Consider the following 23,573-nt stretch of genomic DNA (forward strand, 5'->3'; position numbering starts at 1 on the left):
TGCGTTTTTGGCGTAAGAGAGCTGGAAATACTAGGGTTTAAAGTGAGCGCCCTGGGAATATGTCCATCTGAGGAGAAGGTTGCAGCAATCAAAAGCTTCCGAATGCCAGAAGCCATAGAGGAAGTTCGAAGCTTCTTAGGACTTGTTAATTTTTGCGGACACTTGATACCAGATTTGTCAACTCGTACAGAACCACTACGTAAGTTCATTCGCGGGAAACTAATGCTTTTGAGCAAAGCCAGCGTGCAGCGTTTGATGACCTTCGACAGGAGCTAACAAACAAAGTACGAAAGTTGGGATTCTATGATCCTACAGACATCACGGAGCTGTACGTGGACGCCTCTCCAGTAGGTTTAGGGGCAGTGTTAATTCAACGTGATAATGCAAACAGACCTAGAATCATCAGCTTCGCTTCCAAGGGGCTGACGAATGTCGAACGAATGTATCCACAGACACAGCGAGAGGCGTTAGCTGTTGTATGGGCAGTGGAAAGGTATTATTTGTTGTCCAAAACAGCTGACGCACTTCAGAAAATTTTCAAAGACCACACTTACCCAGAAAAAATTCGTTCAGACTACGGGCCACCGTTTGCAAGTGAAGAATTTTCTAGCTTTTGTGGTAGCAGAAACATCGAATTGGTTGTAACCCATACCGTATTGGCCCCCAGATTAATGGTTTAGTGGAGCGGCAGAACCAGGGGATCCTGAAGGCACTACGGATTGCCAAAGTTACTAAATGGATTGGAGAAAGGCTCTTGAGGAATACGTGTATATGTATAATACCTCTCCTCACTCGGTTTCGGGAAAAGCCCCTCTGGAACTGCTAACAGGACGCCCAGTTAAGGATCTCTTGCCGTCATTGCGGACAGACCCTAACTGGAGACGAGACGAACAGGTTCGAGATATTGATGCAATTAGAAAAATGCAAGGGAAGCTGCATGCTGATGAGCGTAGGCATGCCAGGGAGTCCGAGATAACGACCGGAGATACAGTGATGCTGAAGAACTACGAATCCGGTAAACTCGAGCCGAATTTCAAAATGGAGAAGTTCATGGTCCTCGCACGATCCGGAAATGATACGCTTATTGCCAACGAAGACGGAGTGAAGTACCGTCGACCAGTGGCCCACTTAAAAAAGTGGCCATCTTCCCCATCAAATACTTTCTCAGATTCATCTACAGATTCCCGTCAACCCTAGGAACAGCAACCCACCCACGTGTCCACGGAAGGAAAACAACTAAGAAACATGGAGGATGCAGTGGGTCTTGAGCAACGGCGCCAGTCATTGAAGCGATTGAAGAAACCAGATGACGATGACGATTTCAACGAACATAGGGGCCTAACTCAGAAACGTCCTACTCGAACAAAGAGAACGTCGAAACGATACACTTGATTTTTTTATTCTTATTGGTGCTATTGAGATGTTTTATTTTGGTGAGAGTAGGAGAAGGATGTAGTGTTGTGAATAGTGAGGAATCATGAGAGAATGAGAGGATATGTCTAAGAGAGGTTATGAAGAAACGAGGAGGCCGACAACAAGTCAGTCGAGAATGAACTATAGCTACGATCGGTTGCAAATAAAGAACCCTTAGTAAAGTGTACAGGAGTGTGAGTTTTTAATATTCCGTTTGTGAAGCGTCTTCAAAGAGTCCTCACAGGATCCTACAGTCACCATTTCCTTTATTTCCTTCTTGGGGTGTGCTACTGCTGGATTTCGGTGTGAACATCTGGCTTAGCATAAGACCTAGCTCTCCTTGGTGTCCTTGCTGCTCACCTTGGGGCTTACTGCCGCTGCTAGAACTTGAACGTATCCGGAGGCCTGCCAAGGTTTTACCGGGACGGGGGCAGCCGCACTATTAGCCCACTCGCCATTTCAAGAAGGTGTCACCCTTCTTTACTCAGGGAGCAGAATAGCACGACTGTCAGCCCTGTAGCGTGGTATCCAATCCATTGTGTCGTGTCGTGTCCATTATTCCATGCCGTGTCCAGTATGCCGTAATTAGGATCTTACTGGCGTCGCTCCTAATGTGCCGGTTGGCACTCCTGCGGGTTGACGAAGCATTTCCTCTATCGCTGATGCCACAAAGACAGACCCGCTGGGAGCCCGGCCACGCAACCGAGCATTGAAGCTGCGTTCTTCATGCGTGACGGTAGGACTAACTGTCAACGATGACAAAAGGAACGACGAAGAATTATATACGGGCAGACGCCAATGAAACTATTAATAAACTGTTAATTTCCTCCATAACCTTACTTACGATTCAGTAGCCCAATTACTCGAATCCACTGCTCACTTCAACTATGCTTTACAGATGGTCCTGACCGCACCTTCGCCAAAGGTAGACAAGCTGGGAATGATAATCGAGTTTGGTACTATGGTGCAGGCACTTTGCGATCATATTATCGCTGCACATCTATACGACCATCTTGCGAACCCCACTTTGCTGAAAGATTTGGTGGAGAAACTACCTGCCGAGTATCGAATGAGGTGGGCTGGACATCGTAGACAGCAAAGGGAGGTAAATTTGAAGACCTTCAGCGATTTCATGGAGGAGATCGTCAGCGATGCCTACAGCGTGTCGAACGTAGCCACTACTTTCGAACGATACAGCAAACAGGATCGCCCGAAGCCACGAGATCGGAATTTAATTCACACTGAAGCGGGGAAGGTGGATTGCTTGGTGTGTAAAAGAGAAGGACATCGCGTAAAGGATTGCAAAATATTCTCCGCCTTACCGGTCGACGACCGCTGGAAGAAGGTGCAAAGTTTGCAATTGTGCCGAACCTGCTTGTCGAATCACGGGCGAAGAGCATGCCGCAGTACGAAACGCTGTGAGGTCGACGGATGTCAATATCGGCACAATCCACTCTTACATGCTTCCGCTTCGAAGTACAAGAGACAAACCAGCGAGTCGCATGTACAGTATCACCTCAACGAAGCATCCATACCGTCTTTACTTTTCCGCATACTTCCGATCACATTACACAATGGTCTCAAAAGCGTGAAAACGTTTGCCTTTTTAGACAAAGGATCATCCGTAACCATGATCGAAAGCAGTTTGGCAAAGGAATTGGGCGTTACCGGGTACAAAAAGCCACTCTGCTTGAAGTGGACCGGTGACGTGACCAGGGAAGAACTTGACTCACAGCGCATCTCGATCCTCATCTCCGACTGCGGAAATTCTAAACGGTACAGAATGAACGACGTTCGCACAATCCAAGCTTTGGATCTTCCTATGCAGAGTCTACCAATCGACAAGCTGATGAATATTTACCCCCACCTCGCTGGACTTCCTGTTCGAGGTTATCACAACGCAGTTCCCAAATTGCTCATCGGTGTCGATAATCTGCGACTGGCGCTTCCGTTAAAAACTCGGGAAGGTGTTACGGGTGGCCCTACGGCCGTCAAGACACGGTTAGGCTGGTGTGTCCTACGGTGTTCAGCGTACTCAAGAACATCCAGAATACAGCTATCACATCTGTGAGTGTGGGGGAGAAGAGGCCTTTGACGAAGCCTTGAAGAAGTACTTTTCTTTTGAGGAGGCCGGAATTAAACCAACGGGTGCGGTAATGTCTGAAGAGGACAAACGATGTGCCCGAATATTAGAAACTACTACTAAACGAGTCAACGAGAGGATTGAGTCGGGGCTGCTGTGGAAATATGATAACTTTGAGTTCCCAGACAGTTACCCGATGGCGGTCAAACGACTCCAGTGTCTCGAGAGCAAAATGGCTAAGGATCCGTCGCTCAAGCAAAACATCTTGCGGCAGATTGACGAGTATCAGCAGAAGGGCTATGCGCACCGAGCGACAGCGGAAGAATTAGCAGAAACGGACCCTTGTCGCACATGGTATCTCCCCCTCGGAGCGGTGACCAACCCGAACAAGCCAGGGAAAGTTCGATTAATCTGGGACGCGTCCGCAAAAGTGGATGGCATATCCTTAAACTCGGTTCTACTAAAAGGACCCGACATGGTAACTCCACTGTGCTTCGTAGTCTTTCGGTTCCGACAATATACTGTAGCCGTAAGTGCAGACGTGAAAGAGATGTTCCATCAGGTCCGTACGAGAGGTGCGGATCGTTCTGCACAAAGTTTCCTGTTCCGTGACGACCCTTCGGAAGAACCTCAAGTGTTCCGTATGGACGTTGCTACATTTGGTGCGACGTGTTCACCAGCCATCGCACAGTACGTCAAGAACGCTAACGCAAGATCTTTCGAGAAGGAGTTACCACGAGCTGTTGAGGGGATAGTTTTCAATCACTATGTTGACGACTATCTGGATAGCTTCTCCACCGAGAATAAGGCGAAACAAGTTGCGTCTGAAGTCCGAGAGATCCACAAACGAGGAGGGTTCGAGATTCGGAATTGGTGTTCGAATAGCCCAACGGTTCTTCAGCATTTAGGGGAGAGTCAACAGCATCCGGTGAAGCAAATGTGTCTCGATGAAAAGGAGCAATCTGAACGCGTCCTGGGAATGCGTTGGATGACAAAGTCCGATGAGTTATGTTTTTCAGCTACGATGCGTGGAGATGTCGCATCCATTATCGAGAACGGCCACAAGCCAACAAAGAGACAGATTCTTCGGTGTGTGATGTCTCTCTTCGACCCACTGGGATTCCTCGCCCCATATTTGGTCTTCGGCAAGGTACTCATTCAAAGCGCTTGGCGTTTAGGAATCGGCTGGGATGAGAAAGTAGACGATCGGTTGTTCGAGCAATGGCGCAAATGGACTGAGATGATCGATCACATCAATAGCGTTCGGATTCCAAGATGCTACTTTCGAAAGACAGGGGCCACAAATTTAGCAAACGTTCAACTACATACCTTCGTCGATGCAGGCCAGGACGCTTGTGCCTGGGTGTCGTACCTTCGAGTTGTCAACGAAGATGGAGAAGTGGAAGTAGCGCTAGTTTCCGCAAAAACGAAGGTTGTTCCGCTGAAACCAGTCACTATTCCGAGATTGGAGCTTCAGGCCTGCGTGATGGGAACGCGTCTCGCAAAATACATTATCGACGGCCATTCCTACTCGATCAAAAAGCGGGTATTTTGGAGCGACTCAAGTGCAGCCCTCAGTTGGATTGGTGCGGATCCTCACAAGTACAGTCCCTATATAGCGTACCGAGTGTCCGAAATATTGGAAGTGACCGACCGCACCGAGTGGCGCTGGGAAGCATCGAAAGATAATCCAGCTGACGAGGCTACGAAGTGGGGAGCTGGACCGTATTTCAATTCCAACAGCATCTGGTATAGCGGACCTGAATTTCTATACTTACCTGAGCGAGATTGGAAGAGAGGTGATCCGGAAAAATCAGGAGAAGAAGAGCTACGAGCTTGTTACGTTCATCGGGAGATACATGTTCCCGAATGTATTGTAGACATCGAACGATTCTCGAAGTGGACGCATTTGCAACGCGTCATGGCATACGTTCACCGTTTCACCAACAACTGTCGCAATGTTCGCCTTAACACCAAGGTTCTTACGAAGAAGGAGCTGAAAATGGCCGAAAACTCAATTTTCCGACTAGTTCAGTGGCAATCCTTTCCTGACGAGATTATCACCCTGTCTACAAATCGTTTCCTCCCGTCAGAGCAACAACGACCGTTAGAGAAATCCAGCACTATCTACCAGGTCACACCAATGCTGGATGAATTTGGAGTTCTACGCGTGAACGGCAGAATCGCGGCAGCGCAATGTGCTTCAACTGATGCCAAATACCCCATCATCCTTCCGAGGAAACATCGACTGGCAGCGCTTCTGGTGGATCACTATCATCGTCAACTCAAGCATGGCAACAAAGAGACCACAGTCAATGAGATTCGTCAACGTTTTCATATTCCGAAGCTTCGCTCTTTCGTGAATTTCGTCACAGCTCGGTGCAATCTTTGCAAGATACGGAAAGCACGACCGAGCATTCCACAGATGGCCCCACTTCCGCAAGCCAGATTATCACCATTCACCCGTCCATTCAGCTACGTTGGACTGGACTATTTTGGTCCCTTTCTTGTGAAAGTTGGGCGTAGTAAAGTGAAAAGGTGGATTGCGCTCTTCACTTGTCTGACGATACGAGCCGTCCACCTGGAAATCGCGAGCAACTTGACAACTGAATCCTGTGTAGCGTGCGTTCGTCGATTCGTGTGCCGTAGAGGATTTCCCGTTGAAATCCACAGCGATAACGGCACCAACTTTCAAGGTGCAGAGCGATTACTACGTGAGCAAATCAATACCAAGCTTGCGACTACGTTCACCAGTTCAACAACAGCTTAGCGATTCATTCCCCCGGGTGCACCTCACATGGGCGGCGCCTGGGAGCGAATGGTCAGATCCGTGAAAACAGCGCTGACGGCAGCCTATAACAATGAAAAACTAGACGATGATGCTTTGCACACGATGATTGTAGAAGCAGAATCCATAGTCAACAGCAGGCCGTTGACCTACCTTCCGCTGGACTCTGCGGAACAGGAAGCAATCACCCCTAACCATTTCCTTCTAGGGAGCTCAGCCGGCGTCAAGCAACCAGTCGTGCAGTAAGTACGAAGATAACAACGCACTCTTGAAGCGATCGTGGGCCATGATCCAAGAACGGCTGAACTCGTTTTGGAAGCGGTGGGTACGGGAGTACTTACCCACACTAACTAGAAGAACGAAATGGTTTTGCTCGGAGAGGAATGTTGCAGCAGGGGACCTAGTAATAATCATAGATGATACCAGAAGGAACGGATGGACGCGTGGTCGCGTTTTGGAAGCCATAACTGCTGCGGATGGCAGAGTTCGGCAGGCGATCGTTCAAACGAATGGAGGTATACTCAGAAGACCGGTCTCCAAGCTTGCAGTTCTTGATGTGGCCAAGGAAGATGGAACCAAGGAGGCTCACTGGTTCCACCGGGGGGAGAATGATGCCACAAAGACAGACCAGCTGGGAGCCCGGCCACGCAACCGAGCATTGAAGCTGCGTTCTTCATGCGTGACGGTAGGACTAACTGTCAACGATGACAAAAGGAACGACGCAGAATGATATACGGGCAGACGCCAATGAAACTATTAATATAACGTGTTCTAAGAGAAAATATTGAATTTACTAGTGAAATTTGTTGGATACTGGAATTGAAATATTACCGGTTTATTGCAAATAAATAGAAATTTGGAATAGGTAATATATAGGTATTAACGTTAAAATATTACTCAATTACTGAATATGTTTAGGTCCAGGACCATCTGTAAAGCATAGTTGAAGTGAGCAGTGGATTCGAGTAATTGGGCTACTGAATCGTAAGTAAGGTTATGGAGGAAATTAACAGTTTATTAATTATTGTACACCTATTTTAGTTTTGAAGCAACCGATAATAAAGCTGTCGAAAGTCAGAACAAGCTCAAACGGATACCCTGCTCTCTCTGATAACAATCGCCGTGCTATGGTTACCGCGCCACTGTTTGCGTCGCACTCCCTCACTTTGCTATTGTCGGAAGGACAACATTGCCCAGGCTACACCACGGGGAGGTGTGAGGTAGGAACTTGTGAGGACCAGAGCTAGGTAGAACGAAAGTTGAGCACGTTTCTTCGGGACCTTCTGGTCTTAGAGTTACCTCAATGGTAGTACCATACATTTACAGCACATTACTCATATATGTTAAATCTTGAAATAATGTATGAGCAGGCTGTGTGATTTAAGATTATCCAAGCCGAGCATCCAATCCAAATCAATCCACACACAAAGATCCTACGCATCCGTCTAAAGTTTTGTGAGATCGTGTGAGGGTTGAAACGGGATATTTTAGCTTGGATTCGATGATTAGCTTGGAGAATCGTAGAGTGAACTTGATTCCCTTTCTGACGATGACCGCTACACTCCTCCCCCCGGGATGGAGCGATCAAGCCGGATAATGTTGTGGTCAGGCAACCAAAAGCTGTCGCCGGACTTTAGTCGGCAAGCTCAATCTGTTTTGCGCGTACAGAGCAAGGTAGCAATAGCTAGCGGTTTAGACACCATACTGGATGATGAACTTACCGAGCACTAGGACCTGTTTCGGATTACTGCGGCACTTACGTAGAGCACCGGTCATGATGACGAAAATTTCCATCAGTTCATCCGCTGAGAACATATCGGGGTTATTGTTTTGCATTGTTGGTTAAATACACTATTTGGTACATAATTGGACATGTGATATTGAGTTATACCATACTTCTTCAAACGTAATTGTAAGCTGTGTGGATATTTTTTATAATTTATTAAATTTGACAAGCATTAGAAGAGAAGTTTGACGTCATATTCCGCTTTAATGTAGTTTCTCTTGCTTTTACGCCGCGTGCAAAATCCCAGTCCATCGTTTTGACAACTTTGTTCTTCTACCAACAGTTTGAAGGAGAAAATTACAGAACATGGTCACGACTTTTCCACACGGTTGCAGATTATTTTATTGCACATGTAGTTGTTGTTGTTATTGAATATCATTTCAAATGTAGCAAATTCAAAAAAAGTAAGTCCATTTGGAAGAATTACAATTACAAGTTGATTTAGTAGTTTTGCTAGCTTTCAAAAATTTCGACCTAAAAGTTGTAAACCTAAAATAGCTTTCGTTTTTTTGTTTTCACATTTTAAATTCGGTTCACGAATTTTGCTTTCGTTTTTCTCGATGTGTTTGCTTTCCAATTCTTACACTATCACAGGTTTATTGCCAGTTTTTTTTCTTTGTTTTCCTCTTTCTATCGTAAATTACAACACAGTTTTTCGTTTAATTTAAAATTCACTTTTCTTCTAAGCAGTTCTCCTAAAATTGATTCGCCAAAGTGCTACAGTGGTTCATATGATTTGGAGCCAGAAAGTTCTTGTCCGCGACAGGTTAGTTTTCATAAATAATTCGACTTAATACGTTACGAGTAGTGGATGCGTTACGCTTAGCACGAGAAAAAGTACGGCTGAGATTGCAATTGATCTAAAATTATCACAATTGTATGTGTGTGTGTGTGTAAAAATAATAGTTAACTAGTTTACGAATGTGGCAGCAAAGGCCGCCGAAGGAACAAATCAAATATGCTGATGGCTTTAAATGCATTGTTGCTGCTGCCAAGTAGAAGCCCTTAAAACTTATCCTAAGCTGCGATTTTGCGGTTGATGAGAATGATGAGACTGTGAAACAGTGTTGCTTACGTCTAGAAATATTAGTTTTGTTCTATAATACGAGAATTGATGAATGTGAGTTTCAGCGATGCCACAAATACAGATTTTGAATGCGAAAAAAGTGTTTATTTTGATACCGCAACTAAGGTACTGTAACAAGTTTGTTAGCTTAAAAAATAGTACATTTTTGGGACAGTTTCTTCAGCTAACAAACTAAGGTATAGTACCTTACGGTATCAAAATAATCAAGGGGGTCCCAACTTTTTTCGAGTACAAAAATCTGTATTTTTTTTTTTGCATGGCTGGTGAGTATTTTAGTTTCATTTCTGGAACATCGAATAGGTGAAACTGGAGGTAAAATGCGCAAGGCAGATCGAATGCCACCTAATACAATAACGGATTTTGAAACTCTCAATTTGTTCCATAAATTCTCCTACTTTCTGAGGAGTGTTTAGAATTTTGAAATTATGCATTCTTGAGCACAATTCACATTTAATCAGTGGTAATCGTTCTTAACGTGCGCATTTTTCCTCCATCTCCCCGCCCCCCTGCGGAGTCGGTGTTCCTTTGAGCTTTCGTCAATAAACAGGAATCGATTTCCTTCCGCTCCGCAAAGCGAATCTAAACCGTTTCCGACTCGTTGCCGCCGGTGTGCGTTTCGCTCTTCCACGACGTTACCGGGATATGCGATGCCGGAAGGCAATTTCTCAGTGACTGAACCAGCTGAATGGTGTCGAATAGTGCTAAAATGAAAAAATCAAGCCGTTACCACTGCCATACATTCCCATAAATCAACGGTGGACTACTCACTCTTCTGCAAACTTTCCGACTGCTTCCCGTACGGCTTGCACATGCTGGGACGGATGAATGTCTTCATCCGGCCAATGTTGCGCATCAGCTCGCTGAACGCGCGGATGATTTTGTCCTGACTGACGACTAGGCCATCGCCGCCGCCGACGCGGCCATCCTGCCCGGTCCAGGCCCCGTTGTGCAGGGCCAGCAGATCCTTACTGGTGGCAACGTTCTCCAGCGGATCGACCGCACCGCGCATGTAATCCGACAACTTATGGCCGGTGTCCATGTTGACCGTCTGCAGGGGCGGCTGGTTTAGGAAGTGCGCGTGAGCTATCTGCGAGGGAGCCGCCGTGTGCTGCTGGACCGGTTGTTGGACAACGTGCGGAGTCGATGTTTGCTGAGCACGGGTAATATCTATTGTTTGAACCTGCTGTTGCTGTTGCTGCTGTTGTTGTTGTTGTTGCTGCTGCTGCTGCTGCTGCTGCTGTTGTTGCTGTTGTAATAAAACTGCTGCTGCTGCCGCTGCTTGTTGGCTGCCCACGGTGACCTGTGCTGGGATGACAGTGCTATTACTGGCAGGCACCAACTGCGTTGGCAAGCTAGGAACTTGCGATTGAGCAACCTCGTAATGCTTCTTGTCCAGCTGTTGCAGAACTCGTTGCTTCTCCAAATTCGAAAGATTTCCAAACTTTTCGAGCGACTGCTGAGCCATTGCCCTGTTCTGTTGCTGAATAATGGCGGCTGTAATTTGCTGCTGTTGTGTGGGAGTAGTCTTCGGTATCTTCACTTGATTGCTAATCCCCCCCTTCCCGGCAGCTTCAACCGCTCCAATATCCAATCCTGACTGGCCCAACTGTTGCAAGTGAGCCAGATAATCCGAATTAATATGACTTCCCGGATTGAACGACTGTTCTATGAATGGGCCCACTCCCATCTGTCCCTTATAATATCGGCAAGCCGGACTGGGACACGAGTGCACCACTTCTACAATAAATTCTTTCTCCATTCCCAAGTTCTCCCGCCCAATGGTGTAGGATTCCATAACGGCCCGCATGGTAGCTTCCACACTCAGATGCAATCCGTGAGGTCCGGACATGTGCTTCAACATGACTGCATTCGCAAAGTGCTCGAATGGTAGTATAATTTTACCGGACTCCCTCAGCACCAACCGGCCCTGGGCATCCAGTGCCACTCGACTGGCCAGCATCTGTAGATAAGCCGCATTTGGGAGCACCGGCGTATCCTTCAACTCGGCAAAACACTGCAGCAGTTCCACCGAAGGGCTCCAGCCCTTGTTCTGTAGATACAACTGTAGCAGCATGTACAGCTTTTCCGTAACGTATCCAGCGCCGGATTGATCCCCGCTGGAACTGCCATGGGCGGAGGCGTTGCCATTGTTGCCTGCGGCGGCAGCGACGGCATGCTGTGCTGAGTGGCTCTTGGCCAACGCAATCTTCATCGCCTCCGAAAGATCCATTTTAAATTCAAATCGCCGTCTCAGTGGGAACTCTTACCACATAGCTATTTCCGGAACCGACTGTAAAGCACAGGAAGTGTATTTAAATTGGAGTGAAAATTTCAACCCCATCAAATATGGCGCTTTTAAGATTCCCACGGATATTGATCGGGCGGTGGATATGAAGGAATTATCACTGAAATTGATCAGGATTCCACAAAATCTCACACAGTTCTTTAGGTACCTTCAGGGATGTATTGTTTCCACCAGTAGATTCCTCAACTGCACTGAATTTAGACGAAATTCACTGTTTTTTCACTGCGTTCTACTGCGGCCAAGAATGTGTCGAATGAAAAGTAAACACTTTTTGTGAAGGAATGAAGAAAACCGATGCAAATTTTTTTTGTAAACACGCACACACATAAGCAAGATGTTTGACAGTTCGGTTTGTACACACGAACGAGGGGCTATTGAATGTGAGCTCGGTAAAATCCGACTAGGTGTATTACAACCTTGGTAGAGGTAGGAACACTCAAAAATATTAATTTGTATGTTAATGATTTTTGAGTTTCACTTATACATTTTTGCCAAAACATCAGCCTTATACATTCCATAAGACAAACCACATAGGTCCTATAAGAATTCATAAAAGGTATGTGTGACCGCTTATACATTTCATTTGACACATGATCTTCATTAACTTTTTGCAAGGCGGCTGCTTATTACCCGCATAAACGCGAACCATAAATTGACCTTACCTAAAATGGTTAAAAATTGTTTATAATCCCTGCTAAACTTTAACTGAAATGGTTATGGAACTTTACATGAACGTTTAATGATAAAGTTTCAACCTTATGTATTATGGTTTTTTGGAAGCGGACCTTACAAATAATGGGTTGTTAAGAACCATTACCATTCCAAATTCTTGTTTTCTCCATACATTTTCAGAAAGAGAACTATATAAGAACCTTTTAACTTATGGTTTGAGAACTTTAATGGTAATGGTTATGGTAGTCAGTAAGGTCCACGAATGGTTTTGTAACATCGATCAACTTTATGTGGAATATATCGCAAATTGGTTGCCTGTAATTTACTGATTACCAATTCACGATATATTCCACGTAAAGTTGAGCGATAATACAAAACCATTAATGAACCTTACTGACTACCATAACCATTACCATTAATGGTCTCAAATCATAAGTAAAAACGTTCTTATATAGTTCTCTTTCTGAAAATGTATGGAGAAAACAAGAATTTGGAATGGTAATGGTTCTTAACAACCCATTATTTGTAAGGTCAAGTTCCAAAAAACCATAATACATAAGGTTGAAACTTTATCATTGAACGTTCATGTAAAGTTCCATAACCATTTCAGTTAAAGTTTAGCAGGGATAATAAACAATTTTTAACCATTTTAGGTAAGGTCAATTTATGGTTCGCGTTTATGCGGGTAGTTGACTTATATATTGCGCACTTTTCCCTTAAATGGACTGCACAGTTTGAAAGTGTAACCTCGAGTGTAACTATGCAAAAGTGTGACGAGAAGTGCTATCTGTTAATTTTTAACACGCGTTGCTGTCATCACGTCATATGTCATTTGGCGTTGACGGCGACTCTGTAGCTCTTTACTCCTATGAGAAAATTCATAAGCAAACGTCAGACTGTGCGTGAAACATGGCGGGCTTTGTACTATCCTTTGCCGTCAACGCCATTTGGTTTGCTTTTCATTGTCTTTTCGTCTTTCGTCAGTTTTGTGGAACATGGCCAACGTAATTCTTTTTTTTTTTTTTTTTTTTTTATTATAGTCACTTTAACACTTTTGGGTCATTCGTGACTTGTCCGGGGATGAGATTTGAACTCGTGACTTTGGCGTGAGAGGTATGGATGTTAACCACTACGCCGGGGTCGCCCCCAACGTAATTCTTCAAAATGTTGGAAATAAAAGAGCCAGCACGAATACTAAGTACCATTGCCTTTATGGCTACTATTTCCTCGGGCTAACCAGAGCCAAGCTTGCCATTATCTACCGTAAAAGTAGAACAACGATCAGAAGCTGGATAACTTCATACGAAGAAAATGGATTACTTTCTTCTAAGCAGCGGGAGCAAGTATTCAAGAAATTCAGTGTACGTCATCGACAATGGATTTTGGAGCTCTATTATCAGAACCCGATTCTCTACCTTGAGGAATGTTGTGATGTTTTCTACCAACGATTCCAGATCAAAATAAGTGGATCGTCTGTTTGCAGAATTTTTCATGCCGAAGGATTGACGTGGAAGGCATTACCCAACAAACAATTTTAGCTGCAAACTAGCTTATACAGGTAAAAATTAGCTGTATAAACCTATTTTTGGCTGTATAAGCTAATCTGCAGCTAATATTGTTAGTTGGGTAGAACGCAGAGCCATCCAAATCAAAGAGATTGAAATTCTTCGTTTCTGTTCGGAAATGAGTTCTTTTGATTGGGACAAGTATCATTTAGTATTTCTAGACGAAGTGTCTTTGGATAACAGAAGCATCTTGAGGAATCGTGGTTATGGGATCAAAGGGAAACGATTAGTATTCAGGGGTGAATTTGTGCGTCGTCCAAGGGCTTCATTTTTATGCTTTTTTGGGTTTACAGGGCGTATTGGATTGTTTTGAAACAGAGGGAACTTTTACACGAAAAATATTTTTTGATTGTTGCCGTGAATTCGCTCTGAAAAACGAAAAAGTATTTCAATATCCAGGGAAAAACTCTGTTTGGATAATGGATGGGGCTCGCATCCATTGTGATGCCAACATCATTTTGTATCTCAGTTCCATAGGCATCATTCCAGTATTCATACCCGCCTATTGTCCGTTTTTCAACCCTGTAGAATTGATTTTCGGCATGATGAAATCACGAATCAGGAAGGTATATGTAGATAATCGGAACAAGAACCTATCTTATTTGGCTCTGGAAACTTTTATGGGGTTGGAGAACTATGGTTGTAGCAAAATTTATCAACACTGTGGATATTCACCGGGTGGAGTCTTCGATCCTTCAGTAGGATTGCCTCAAACTGATGAAGAGCCGAATTATAACGAAGAAGAGTAATTTTAACAAAATGAGCGTAAAAAGGCTTTATTTTTTTATTTTAATAAAACAGTCCTGGTATAAAAATCATGGACTTGGAGTTAATGATTCACAAATGATCAATATCTTGCATATCCGAAACGTTGTCGACAAGTGAACGGCTAATTTCATTCTCCTCTGGTCTGATAGACTCCTGCATTGCTGATACCAAACTTGAATTGATTGACGATCGAGAGCGTAGTGCACTAATGCGATGCTTTACTCTTTGTCCCAGTGAAATCAATTGGTCGGCTTCTTCTTCCAACACTGAGAGCTCTGAAGAAAATGCTGCATTGATGGTGCTGGCAACAGATAGCCCATTGCGGGTACTTTCCAGCTGCACAGCTTCCGAAATAGGAACAGATCTGAAGAACTTAATAATGGAAAGTGGAGGTAACTCTGACATTCTTTGTTCCCGTTCGTGTGCAGGCGCCGTGTGGATGTAATTTGCCCACAGCTTCCACGAGCTAGCGTGACCGGTAAATTGTTTTCCGTGCAATTCTCGTAGCTCATTCACCAACACAGAGAGAAAGTGGTTGCTGGGAGCACCCGCTCGATCGGTACCCTGGAATCGCACCAATTTTTTGTCCACCAAATCCCATAGTTGCTTGCACGAAACCGCCGTGGAGTAAATGTGAACGTGCACTCGTATATCTTTCGTACGCCAGCTAATCAAAAGTTTGCTATTGATTTGATCGATGCTTATACGTGTTCGGTTGCTGCTCTGCATGTATACAAATTTCCGCAAATCCTCAAATGTTGGCTCACTGTCAGTCCAGGTAGGTACTTGACTTCCACTTTCGTCAATGAAAATAATTTCACGGCAAATGATGGGTCTTACGATTGTCCACACACCTTGCAAGATTTCGTGCACTGTATCACCGCACAACATTTGTGATGCAATCAAGCTACCGGATGTTTCTCCAACAAACCTACGCTTGAAGAATGAACCGCACAGCGATAAATTCTTCTTCTGACAGGCCTCACTTTTCACAGGCTCATTAGGTTTGTGTTCATTCGGGCTTCCTACTCCGTCATCACAATCCAAAGGAAGAATCAAAGGGTCAAAATCATCTTCAAGGGCTTCGATCGAATACTGGTCTGAAACGTCCTCGAAACTAACGTCGAAATCGATTTTATTCGCAGCGCCCTGGTACTCATCCTTAGATTCGTTTTCATCCATGGTGCTGCAAGATTGACTACAAGAAAACTAGAAAATTTTACATCAGTAACTATAATGTTATCAGTTGTTGAATAAATACGATAATTTGATCTCGATTTGCAAATTTCTTCAGAGCACCAAATAGATGTAAACAACAACAACCAAATTTTAACTTTGTTTTGATTTCTTTTAACAAATTTTCGAATCGTTTCTGGAAGTGCTGCCAAAGTACATTATTAAGAGAAAATCGAAAAAAAAATCAGATAAAACATCGAAATAATGTTTATTTTTAATTTTTTTATGATACCAAAAATAATAAAAATAACTATTTCACAGTAATTTATTATATGTGTTATTCAAATAGTCAATTTGGAAGAACTTTCAAAATAGCAATATTTTATGAATAATCAGCAATAGAAACTTGCCAAAAGGTATAAGTGCGAACAGATAGAAATACGTCACTGCCAACAGCTGTTTCGTGTAAAAAGATAAACATTGCAATGAAATACGAACACCACTAAACATTTGCACATTTTACTAACACCAATAAGCCCTTTGGTCCAGACCTTGTATAAAGCTCGGTAAAAAGGACATTGCATAATATATGCATGATTTTTAAAAAAACAAAAAATCTGAATCGAGTTCCACCATAATTAATTGCTTCGGGGACACTCTCGAGTCCCTTTGAATCTTGAAGGGGGTTACGGCAAGGTTATGGACTTTCGTGTCTGCTATTCAACATCGCATTAGAAGGTTTGATCAGAAGAGCTGGGATAAACACGAGTGACACGATCTTCAGGAAGTCTATCCAGCTTCTTGGCTTCGCCGATGACATGGCACGGAACTTTGAGACGATGGCAAAAACGTACATCAGACTGAAGGCTGAAGCTAGGCGGATCGGACTTGCCGTCAACGCATCAAAGAGGCACATCAATGTGAGTTCCCCTGCCGCTGGAAACTTTCTTATTGGTTCCCAGTCTACAAAAAGGACATAAACGGAATGTCACAAATTATCGTGGAATCACCTCCCTGTGTGCCTGCTCAAAACTGTTCGAGACTATCATAAATGATGCCGTGTTCGCGTGTTGCAAATATTATATCGATACAGAACAACACGGCTTTTACCCGAAGCGCTCCGTATCCACGAGCCATGTGCAGTTTACTTCTAACTGTTTGCGATGCATGGATTCAGGATGGCAAGTCGATGCTGCGTACATGCATCTAAAAGCTGCATTTGACACGGTGGACCATAATATCTTTCTTGCCAAGCTGAAGATACTTGGCATCTCGTCAACGGCTGTGGATTGGTTCAGATCCTGCTTGGTGAATCGCCTTTCTGATACCATCATTTCTGAAATTATACACAACACGAGCCAATTTGAGCAATCAGCTGGCAATTCAACAACTTCTTTTGTTTGTTCGACTTCAATGTATCAGATGACGTGTGTTTCGTCATCGGTTACTTGGTTTTTTTCCGTACCGTTGACCGTAACTATTTAGTTTAAGTTTTATTCAGTTGAATTTTTCAATATACAAATAAACAAATACATGAAAGGAAGAGGTTCTAGGGAAGACAATGTTAGCCTCCCACTCCGAGTTCAGATTGACGGTGATGAAATCGAGGTGGTTGATGAGTTCGTGTATTTGGGCTCACTGGTGACCGCCGAATATGATACCAGTAGAGAAATTCAAAGACGCATTATGGCATGGAATTGTGCCTACTTTGGACTCCAGAGGACGCTTCGGACGAATAAAATTTGCCACCGCACGAAGTTGACTATCTACAAGACGCTGGTCCTCAACGGCCACGAGACCTGGACTATGCTCGTGGAGGACCAACGCGCCCTTGGTGTTTTCGAACGGAAGGTGTTGCGTACCATCTACGTTGGAGTGCAGACGGATGACGGAACGTGGGGGAGACGAATGAACCACGAATTGCACCAGCTGCTGGGAGAACCATCCATCGTCTACATTGCGAAAATTGGGCGACTAAGGTGGGCTGGGCACATCGTAAGAATGCCACACGACGACCCAGTGAAAATGGACTACGAGGCTGGCGAAGTAAGACCATGGATCGAGTAGAGTGGAGCCGACTATGCTATGCTGGATATTCAGTATACATTGCTGGTTTTACAGCAAAGTGCTGTCAGTTTGCGTCAAATTGATGGTCGTTCAGCAAACATTATTATTTTGCTGGCTGGATTACTGAATTTCCAGCTCGGCAAAATCCAGCAAAATATTGCTGGATTCCAGCAATAGCAAATAGGTGTGAATCGTAAACCGACATCATCAACGCATCCCTTGATTTTAGATTCGGTAAAATGATGCGTCAATCAAAACGCGATCAAAATAAGTCGGTAAAATCATCTGACAGCAACATCACTGCGCTGCCGTTGCGGAACAACAACAGTGGCTGGCAATTCACGTGTAAAGTTGAAATATTACGATTTTTTTTATTAATTTATTCAACAAAAATATTAGAAATGAGCGGTGATAGTAAGGAGGACACCTCACCCACTACCGATGCTGTAGCACAGGAGCAATCCAATCCGCCAGATGTGCCAGAATCGACTCTGGCCGATGGTGAACCCATGTCCAAACGGCAGCGCAAGAAGCTTCTGAAAGTGCAGCAATGGGAAGTCAAGAAAAAGGAAAAACGACTCAAGGAGAAGGAAAAAAATAAACAACGAAAACTGGAAGCAATCAAAGCCGGCCTACCGACCCGAAACGGTCCCAGCCGGAAGGAACTGAAACGGAACAAGATCGACTACACCAAGTCGGACATTACAGTTGTGGTGGATCTGAGCTTCGATGGGATGATGATCGATAAGGATGTGGCCAAATGCGTCAAGCAGCTGTTGCGTATCTACACGATGAATCGGCGATCGGAGAAACCGATTCCGCTACATTTCACCGGGATTCAGCAGGGAGGAGCAGTGGAGAAGCATCTGAAACGGAACGATGGCTACCAGCACTGGGATGTTAAGTTTAGCAGCCAGCCGTTTGTGGATCTCTTCGACCGGGACAAACTGGTTTACCTGACAAGCGAGTCGGACAACGTGTTGGATACGTTGGAGAAGGATCATGTGTACGTGATCGGTGGGCTGGTGGATCACAATCAATACAAAGGTCATTGCCACGGGCTGGCAAGCGAGATGGGCATCCGGCACGCTCGGTTGCCTCTGAGCGAGCACATTGTCATTAAGACTCGGACGATTCTGACCATTAACCAAGGTAGGAAGGTTTTTGATTTCGATGTAACAACCGGATGTTTGATTTTTTGCGCTTTCAGTGTTTGAAATTTTGATGAAAATTCAACTAGGCGAAAAGTGGCAAGAAACACTAATGGAGGTGCTACCAATGAGGAAAGGTGCGAAGCCGAAGGAATTGGAAAAATCATCGGCCCAAGATGATTCGACAGAAAAAAGTGATACAGTTGTAACTGCTGATAAGAAGGAAGAGGAACCTAACGACAGTGCTAACTCATCAGAAGACAGCGCGAGCTAGCAGAATTCTTTCGCTTTACCATGGCAAAACTTGGTATAATAAAATAAACCTTATCGGCATCAACAATCAGGCTGTTCTTTCCCTAACAAAACTCCGCTGAGCTCAATTTACAACTTTCAACAATCTATTAACCTCATTTTAAACGTAGGACTAGGTACTTACTTACCCTCTCAGAACTTCCCTCGGAAGTGATTCCAGTAGATAGAAAGCGGAAGTAACGCGTCACTTTGCAACAGCTTCGAATCGGTCAGGTGGAAGTTGGCCCTTCTCAATCGTTCCAAATAGCGCCCAGTCACGACTCCTGGAAGCAACACCGGCCTAGCAGGCTTCGGAACCGATCCTGCCAGTTTTCTCGCTTTCTCCAGATGCTGATGGGCTAACCCGGCCAGTTGGAAAACTACTTCTTCCACTCCTTTGTCTTCCTTCCTATTTCGCAGGACCCTTTCCTGACTGACCCCGTGTTGCATAAGTACCTCCTGCGGTACCGGTACGACATTTCTCCGTTGCTGGTAGGGAATCGATCTTAGCAAGTTGACTATTCCTTGGGCCTTTCCCAGATGGGACGCTGCATGATCGGCGTGGACATTCCGTACACCGTGCGCTTCCAGCACCAGATACAGCACACTGCAAACCGAATTTTCTACGTATTCCTCCAGCTGCTTGGTGGTCACGAACCGCAGATTGGCGTTCAACCGAGCGGTAATCAGTCGTTGAAAGTACCGCTTCGTTAGCTTGTGGCTGTCGATAACTGCCTTGAGCTCCTGAATGACCGGTTGATCCGGTACGTGCTTCAGATCGTTTTTGAACAGTTTATCGATGGTCTCCTCCCAGAACTTGAGCCGCATCTGACCGATTTTGTCGTCGGACACGGTGCCGGTGATGCGAGCGATCTCCACATTGAATGCCCGGATGGCCAGGGCACTTCGGCGTTCTGGGTTTTTGAGCAGCAACGTGCAAAGGAAGTTCTCCTTGTCATATTGTCTAAGGGCCAACAGATGGATTAGTTGAAAATCTCTCATATAGGAATAAAATAGTTGAAAAGACTCACTTCACTAGGTTCATGCAATAGCTTTGGGCCAAGGCGGATTCTTTGGTTGCATTTGAAGAGTGCCGAACAACCGAGATTGTAGAAGGTAACCGTTTTACGGCATAACTTATTGGTTTAAACATTTTCATCATTTCATTGATTCAATTGTAAAATACTAGAAGAACTAACTATCAACTTAAGTTTTTATTATATCACCGGCAAGTTGAATATTATTTTTGATGGAATTTTGTTTGTTTTGACTTGTGTTGTTGCTCCCAATAGCATTGGGCGATCGCGCTTCCACTGTGGTAGCTGCTGATTTTACCGATCAACCCTTGTACGCTTAGAGCATCCATACATCCATGTTGCTAAAGCTATTTTAGCCAGAGTCGATATTAATCGAGGGGGGCGACAAATCTAAATCTAAAACTAGCTCTAAAAAACTCACACTAGCGAATCAATCTTCGAAAAATCTTCTTTCTTTTCTCGCATCTAGTTGCATCGCGCATCATCTTTATGCAGGAAATCTTCAGAATCGTAACGTTGGGTATATATCCCGAATCGGTGGCTATGCGCTTATTCTTGTTATTGTTTATGTGGATAGTATTATCTGTACAGGACAAAACCCCTCGCAAAACCCCACACATGGTAATCGATTTTAATCTTGTTCTGTACGTTAAACATAGTGTCGGACATAGTGCGCTGTATTAGCACAATGATGCGTTATAATGCGCACTATGTCCGACGTTATGTTTAACGTACAGAACGAGAGTAAAATCGAACGTCGCGTGTGCGGTTTTCCGCTGTGTCCAACTTGCCCGACAATATATTTATTTATTTATTTATTTATTATTCTCTTCATCGGACTTTTGTTGTCTAAATGACAACAATATAGAAAGGACAGAAAAACACATCAATTATAAAAATAAACACCGAATAATAATAATAATACTATGGTCTTCATCATAAAAAAAAATAACTTTGTACTATGGCATGAAGTTGACCTTGCATCAGTCGAGGCCGTCATCGCAGAGTTGATCGGGAACAAAAAAGGAAACAGGTAGCAAAATTCATCAGATGTACATTAATGGACAGCTACTCACCGTTCTTGCAACAATTTGCTGATTGAAAGCAGTTGCATTTGTCGAACCGTATCGTCACCTATCCAGCAGACTACGTTGAATCCGTTGACGAAATGTTTCCACTGTGCAGTTGAAATCGAAAAAAAAAACATAGAATTCATTGAAACGGGCAGACATGAACCGTATTGGATCATGTAATCCGTAATTAACTGCACGGGGTCCAAGATGCAGGAAACTTCTTGATCGTAGAACTCGTTCAGGTGCATAGATTTCGAATTCAGCCAAAATCCCGGGAGAGTCGATTTCGCTTATCAGCACTTTTGCTGCAAAAACTGCCTGGTTAATCTTCCGCCTACGTTCAAGAGTTTCAATACCCAGTAGTTGGCAACGATCTTCGTAGGGTGGAAGGTTCGTAGGATCGTACCAAGGAAGGTGGCGAAGAGCGTAACGAACGAATTTCCTCTGAACAGACTCGATCCTCGCTATCCAAACTGTTTCATACGGACATCATACTACTACACCAAATTCCAAGATCGATCGCACTAGAGAACAATATAGAGCTGTCAGGCAGGTAGGATCCCGAAACTCATCAGAGATCTTAAAGATGAATCCGAGTTGCCTGTTAGCTTTGGCTATGATATCCGTGTAATGTAGCTTAAATGTCAAAGCAGAATCAAGTGTAATTCCTAGATCACGAACGTTGTCCACACGCTGCAGAGGTTGGTTATCGATCGTATAATTGAATGCAATAGGTTTTAGCTTGCGATGGAAAGTGATGATATTGCATTTTTGAACACTCAACGTGAGAAAATTCCTAGAGCACCACTCTTCAAAACTATCGATCAGGTGCTGCAACCGCAGGCAGTCAGTGAAGCATCGCACAACCACGTACATCTTGACATCATCTGCATAGAATGACCGGCAACCAGTTGGAAGTATCAAACCGATTTCGTTAATGAATAAGGAGAATAGCAGCGGTCCCAAATTGCGGCCTTGATGAACGCCTGAGTTGTTTGAAAAATATTCCAATTGATCAGACCCGATTTTCACACAAAGCTCTCGATTGGTAAGATACGATTCAAACCAACGAGTGAGTCCATGAGAAACACCAAGCTTCTCGAGTTTGGCAATTAGAATGGCATGATCAACCCGGTTGTAAGCAGCCTTGTGATCCGTGTATACGACGTCCACCTGTGCCCCTGCCTCCATATTCCGTAGGTATAGGGAAATTAAAGGAGCGAGGTTTGTTGAGACCGAACGTTTGGGGTGGAAACCATGTTGGTCAGGAGAAATGTAGTTTCTACAGCTGGCAAATGAAGCGTCGTTGGTGATTATCTCAAATACTTTCGATCAGGCACAAAGTGAAGTAATTCCTCGGTAATTATCCACATTTTGTTTGTCTCCTTTCTTGAAAATCGGGAACATGAACGAAGATTTCCAACGAGAGGGAAATACACCTTGTTGTAACGAAATATTGAACAGCTTTGAAAGCGGAGAGGAAAGCTCTGTTGAGCATTTTTTGAGTATGGACGATGGAATGCCGTCAGGCCCAACAGCGTTCGAGAATTTCAGCTTCTGGATGGCAGAGTCGACGAGGTCCAATGTGACCGTGAAAATATCAAAGCTGAACGCGTCACTGGGAGTATCTCTGATCCCTTCAGCAACTTGGCTTAACGATGCCGTTGAATCGTTGAAAACACTCTTGAAATGCTCAGCCAGGAGGGTACATTTCTCTAAAGAACTGTTGGCTCTTTTATCGCTTAGATGAATCTCAACCGGTAGCCCATCCTCTTTCCTTTTTGTCTTCACAAACGTCCAGAATAGCTTAGGATTACGCCGGAGATTGGTCTGCATACGTCTTGAGTACTTATTGTATAGAAAACGGTTGTACATTCGGTAGCAATTACTTCCTAACGAAAATAATCGCTTGGTGAATGGATTACGGGACTGGCTGTATTTTCGAAGAGCCTTCGATCTCACACGCTTCAAGTGTTGTAGTCGAGCATTGGACCATACAGGTTTTGGAGCAGGTCTCCTCAGAGGCACACAATCCATTATTAATCGGCTAACAACTTCGTCGAAATAGTTAACGGCTTCATCAATGGACAAACACAAGTCAAGCGAATGCCAATCTACCTGGGCCAGTGAGTGATTCAATGCGACGAGTCAGTTCTACGAAAGTCCAGGCTTTGTACATCAACGATATTTTCTTAGAGAACAGGAACTGATCGATTGATGAATGCTTCCGACGCTGGATGATCGGCGTCTAGATGTATCAGAGGCTCGGATGCCTCAGCGACACTACTCTAGCATAGAGGTAACTCTAAGA

At 44.3% G+C, this 23,573-nt stretch overlaps 4 protein-coding genes and 2 pseudogenes across 5 annotated transcripts; 3 read left to right on the forward strand and 3 right to left on the reverse strand.

Annotated features, from left to right (window-relative positions):
• Nucleotides 1-921: 921 nt before the first annotated feature.
• Nucleotides 922-6,266, forward strand: LOC135707514 (uncharacterized). The gene is made up of 4 exons (XM_065229360.1): nucleotides 922-1,119; nucleotides 1,198-1,257; nucleotides 2,312-3,414; nucleotides 3,470-6,266. Exons 1-4 carry the CDS (start codon nucleotides 922-924, stop codon nucleotides 6,264-6,266), a joined length of 4,158 nt encoding a protein of 1,385 aa, XP_065085432.1.
• A 3,445-nt stretch (nucleotides 6,267-9,711) lies between these two features.
• On the reverse strand, nucleotides 9,712-11,719 carry LOC135707533 (uncharacterized). Of its 2 annotated transcripts, XM_065229377.1 has the most exons (3): nucleotides 11,611-11,719; nucleotides 9,926-11,447; nucleotides 9,712-9,858 (listed from the first exon to the last, which is right to left on the reverse strand). In XM_065229377.1, exons 2-3 carry the CDS (start codon nucleotides 11,385-11,387, stop codon nucleotides 9,737-9,739), a joined length of 1,584 nt encoding a protein of 527 aa, XP_065085449.1. In that variant the 5' UTR covers nucleotides 11,388-11,447; nucleotides 11,611-11,719; the 3' UTR covers nucleotides 9,712-9,736. The 2 variants fall into 2 exon arrangements, with proteins under 2 accessions (XP_065085449.1, XP_065085448.1); XM_065229376.1 differs by lacking the exon at nucleotides 11,611-11,719 and having other exon boundaries at nucleotides 9,926-11,519.
• Nucleotides 11,720-13,249: 1,530 nt separating this feature from the next.
• On the forward strand, nucleotides 13,250-14,448 carry LOC135707515 (uncharacterized; annotated as a pseudogene).
• Nucleotides 14,449-14,672: 224 nt separating this feature from the next.
• LOC135707517 (uncharacterized) lies at nucleotides 14,673-15,649 on the reverse strand (annotated as a pseudogene).
• A 2,390-nt stretch (nucleotides 15,650-18,039) lies between these two features.
• Nucleotides 18,040-19,185, forward strand: LOC135707534 (tRNA methyltransferase 10 homolog A). Its single transcript, XM_065229378.1, has 2 exons — nucleotides 18,040-18,862; nucleotides 18,921-19,185. The coding sequence occupies exons 1-2, from the start codon at nucleotides 18,112-18,114 to the stop codon at nucleotides 19,133-19,135; spliced, it is 966 nt and encodes a 321-aa protein (XP_065085450.1). The 5' UTR covers nucleotides 18,040-18,111; the 3' UTR covers nucleotides 19,136-19,185.
• A 73-nt stretch (nucleotides 19,186-19,258) lies between these two features.
• sicily (NADH dehydrogenase (ubiquinone) complex I, assembly factor 6 homolog sicily) lies at nucleotides 19,259-20,384 on the reverse strand. The gene is made up of 2 exons (XM_065229379.1): nucleotides 20,184-20,384; nucleotides 19,259-20,116 (listed from the first exon to the last, which is right to left on the reverse strand). The coding sequence occupies exons 1-2, from the start codon at nucleotides 20,312-20,314 to the stop codon at nucleotides 19,306-19,308; spliced, it is 942 nt and encodes a 313-aa protein (XP_065085451.1). The 5' UTR covers nucleotides 20,315-20,384; the 3' UTR covers nucleotides 19,259-19,305.
• Between the last annotated feature and the right edge of the window lie 3,189 nt (nucleotides 20,385-23,573).

The sequence above is a fragment of the Ochlerotatus camptorhynchus genome, unplaced genomic scaffold, assembly GCF_037179485.1.
Source record: "Ochlerotatus camptorhynchus isolate MF236.1 unplaced genomic scaffold, CSIRO-AGI_Acam_v1.1 ptg000313l, whole genome shotgun sequence".
Lineage (NCBI taxonomy): Eukaryota > Metazoa > Arthropoda > Insecta > Diptera > Culicidae > Ochlerotatus > Ochlerotatus camptorhynchus.